Source organism: Trichogramma pretiosum, unplaced genomic scaffold (genome assembly GCF_000599845.2).
Source record: "Trichogramma pretiosum strain Unisexual culture from Peru unplaced genomic scaffold, Tpre_2.0 scaffold77, whole genome shotgun sequence".
Classification (NCBI taxonomy): domain Eukaryota; kingdom Metazoa; phylum Arthropoda; class Insecta; order Hymenoptera; family Trichogrammatidae; genus Trichogramma; species Trichogramma pretiosum.
Window position 1 is genome coordinate 554,715 of NW_019641667.1, and position 4,100 is coordinate 558,814.

At 35.6% G+C, this 4,100-nt stretch overlaps 1 protein-coding gene across 1 annotated transcript; it reads left to right on the forward strand.

The window, feature by feature from the left end:
- Positions 1 to 1,969: 1,969 nt before the first annotated feature.
- Positions 1,970 to 3,041, forward strand: LOC106648175 (KRAB-A domain-containing protein 2-like). The gene is made up of 3 exons (XM_023460308.1): positions 1,970 to 1,981; positions 2,060 to 2,743; positions 2,805 to 3,041. The coding sequence occupies exons 1-3, from the start codon at positions 1,970 to 1,972 to the stop codon at positions 3,039 to 3,041; spliced, it is 933 nt and encodes a 310-aa protein (XP_023316076.1).
- Positions 3,042 to 4,100: the final 1,059 nt, after the last annotated feature.

A 4,100-nucleotide genomic window follows, 5' to 3' on the forward strand; every position in this document is an offset into this window, starting at 1 on the left:
GGAGTCATAATGAGTGGTACTTGTGATTTGCCTGCAAAATCGTTGTTTTTGAATATGACCCAATTTAAAGGTAAATATGGCTGTATGAACTGTTACAAAAAAGGAGAGAGTGAATCTGACAGATGGGTCTATCGGTAAAAAGAACATACGATCTTGAGAACAGATAGTGATACTGAAAATTACGCATTACAAGCTTTAAATTCAAATCAAATTGTCTTTGGTGTAAAAGGGAAAACAATACTTTCAACGTTTGTTTATTAGCCAATAAAATCAACTGGAATTGATGTTATGCACAATATTTTTTCTGGGGTAGCAAAAAAATTAATTACTTTATGGTTTGATAAAGAAAATAAAGATGAAGAATTTTCAATATCACATTCTGTGCAGTTAGTCGATTCACGAATTTGTTCAATAATACCTCCGGCATTTGTACAGCGTAGGCCTAGATCGATAAAAAAACATCTCAGCTATTTCAAATCGTCAGAATTGAAAAATTTCTTTTTTCACTATTCACTGCCAATTTTAGAAAATATTTTAGAAGAAAAATATTACGAGCATCATAAATTGATAGTTTTAGCTGTTTTCTTACTATCTCAACCATCGATTTCTGAGAATGAAATTAACGCTGCAGAAAGAATGTTAAAAACATACGTAAAAAACTTTGAGAAATTATATTTATTAAAAAATATGTCTGCCAATGTTTATTTATTACTTCATTTGAGCCAAGCAGTCAGAGATTTAGGTCCTCTTTGGATACTGGCTTGTTTTGCTTATAAGGATTTGAATGGACACCTAAAAAATCTTGTACATAGTAGCAACTCTGCTCAGTTGCAAATTTGTTCATCGCTTTTCATGCTAATGAAAACATTTCATTTGAAAAGAACCATCCCAGAAGGTACAAAGACCTTCGAATTATTATCTCAATTGAAAAAAAAAAATTAATAAAAACGCAATTTGTATATCGGAATTTGTATATATCCTTGGATCTTTAGACAAAAAAATTATTCGAACAGACAATGTGAATTTATTAGAATTGAGATTCTCAGGCAAAAATATTTTTTCGTTTTATCGTCTAAAAATAAAAAATATTTTATATTCTTCAGATCTTTATAAGAGGCAAATATTAACTACATCTAAATATGTAAATTACTGTCATGAAGAAAGTACAAATTTGGTATAATAAGATATTTTGTACAAGTGAGCGAATGCGATTGCTTTAAAAAATTGTGGATGTGATAATGCTGAGTATTATGCTAACATTAATAAAATAGACATTATTCAGAATGTTTTAAATAATCGTTATAAGGGGGGGGCGATGAAATGTACATAGCAGAGCCCGTTAACTTACTAGAATTTGATTAAAAATGATATTTAAAATTAAAAAAGAATACGAGAAAAAAATATTTATCTACATATTCTTAAATTATTGATTTATCTAAACCCAATAATTATTTACCATTTTTTTTTCTATTTATTCCTTTTTTTTCAATATGGCACCTAGTGCACAAAGCTGGCCCACCTAGAACTCTAATCGAGCAAGACTTTCCCGAATAAATCGTCGCCAAGCTCAATATTTTATTAGTGCACAAAGCTGGCCATCCGGAACACTAATCGAGCGACGGGACCTGGAATTCCCCGGAGAAATCGTTGCCGATCTCAATATTTTACCTAGGGCACAATGTTGGCCACCCGGAACTCTAATCGTAAGACGGGGCCTCGAATCCTCGACAAAAGCAGTGTGGAGTTTAATATTTAATATTAATAAAACTGATACAAATTAATTAGCTGAAAAAAATTAGTTTCATAGGCAAATCGTGGCTTTTCATTAGCGTTGACTCATTAGCAAGGGAATCGCAATAATTTTTCTACGAATGAGCACACATTTAGCCATGATTTTTTGTATATGTTACCGGCAAAACCCGCTTTTAGGCAAAAACAAAAATGCCTAAAATTTTAGGCAAAACCCGCAATGCCTAAAAAAGTATAGGAAATTCCTAAATTTCTTAGGCAAAACCCGCAATGCCTAAATAATTTTAGGCATTTCTGTAAACACGACTAGTCAGCATCTAAGCCGGACGTATTTGTTAGTTTTGTTTTGGATCTAACCCAATACGGATACAAGCCCATACTCTCACTATTTGAAAGAAAAATGGAAACTAAAACCAATAATTGGAGAGAGCAGTTCCTCGCCGAGGCTCGAAAAAAAGAGCACTATAAAGTTCTGTCAATGGCAGAGATAGAAGAAATTATTAAAGACCTGCTAATCGGAAAAGTCACGTCAAAAAAGTCTTTTCAGCAAATAAGACGTGCAAAACGATTCGATGTATTAGAAGTAGATGGTGTGAATCGACTTATCTCCAAGATCAAACCCGGTAATGGCATAAAGTATTATGTAGCGCTTGAAGATGTCTTTGATATCATTCAAGCCGCGCATATTGCGACCGGACATGGTGGGCGCGATAGGCTTTTGAAAGAAACTTCGATCAAGTACGCAAACGTTACAAGAGAATTGATTGAATTATATTTAAACATGTGTGAGGTCTGTCACCAGAAAAAAATAAAGAGAAGGAGGGGGCTGGTATCCAAGCCAATTTTGCATGCAGAAATGAATAGTAGATGCCAGGTGGACCTTATTGACTTTCAATCATCAAGTGTCGATGGGTTTAAGTGGATAATGGTATACCAGGATCACTTGACGAAATTTGTCGTTCTGAATGCATTAAAAACAAAACGCGCAGAAGAGGTACGTAAAATTATGAAAATTACAATTACGAATTGACTTGAATATTTATTTATTAATGCAGGTAGCACATCATTTAGTTCGGATATTTTTGACCTTTGGTGCCCCGTGCTTGTTGCATTCCGATAATGGAAGAGAATTCGTGAACTCTATTATCAGTGAGTTGAAAATATTGTGGCCTGAACTGATATTAGTCCACGGAAAACCTCGACACAGTCAATCACAAGGCTCTGTCGAGAGAGCAAACCAAAAAGGAATCGACGACATTTTGGAAATGGAAGATAGATTAGAACCACACTAATTCAATGAAATATTGGTGATCAACTTAAAATGTTTTTTCCTTACAAAATATGCATGCATAGAAAATGTACGTAAAAATGAAACGTTAGTACATAACATGTGCAAAGAAGCTGTTTTATCAAAACCGGCTAGAGCAGTTACTTTCAGTTTTTTAAAATGTTTATTTAGCATAAAATTATGCTTCAAATTATTGAATTGAAGCTTCATTTAAATGTTTATGTGTCGGTAGATCCAGGGTATTCAGACCAAAATTCCTAACGAAGAAAACAAGAATATAATATTGGAAATTACGGAAAAAACGCGCAAACATTGTATTGAAAATGATAGTTCTATAAGTTGGAGGAGTATACTAACTAAGTACACACACTTTATGAAATATGAAGGAGAATTGGTAAATATTTTTTTTGTGCTATGTTAAGCGGGAACGTCGAATTTTATTAATGTCCGATGACCTTTCGAATAGTAGCCCTGAAAGAGCCTGAAACCGAAAGGAGTTACAGCGTTTACACTCTGCAACTGCCAAGACGGCTCGAATTGAACTTTTACAAAAATTGGTTTGCTTTCGAACAGTAGCCCTGAGAAGGCTAGTAACCGAAAGGAGTTTAAGAGTTTACACTCTGCCACTGCCAAGACGGCTTGAGTTGAACTTTTACAAAAGCTCGTTAGCTTTCGAACGGTAGCCTTGAAAAGGCTGGAAACCGAAAAGAATTGCAGAGTTCGCACTCTGCAATTGACAAGACGGTTAGCCTCGATCTTTAGCAAAAGTTCGAGGTCTTTCGAAATCCTACGTGAGGTGGTCCTGAAAAGGACCGGGGCCGAGTTGGCGTGTACAAGTTCCAAATTGTTTAGTTGGCGAGTGATGTGGATCGAGTGGTCACCGAGATCCGATGCTGTTCCGGAGTCAACTCTGCAACGGAAGGTTGGAAATTTCGTCGACCTTGTAGTCTTGGCGGCGATGACTCTGCGATGAATCTGACTTGGCCTTGCTGGTCAGTTGCGGCCGGAAGGTCCAGGCTGCACTCGCTGAATTCGAAAAGATCGAGGCTCGAAGTGGCCGGTA

Coding starts and splice junctions, on each gene's coding strand:
- LOC106648175 (XM_023460308.1), top strand. Junction 2,744..2,804: donor AAACAAAACGCGCAGAAGAG/GTACGTAAAATT, acceptor TTATTAATGCAG/GTAGCACATCATTTAGTTCG.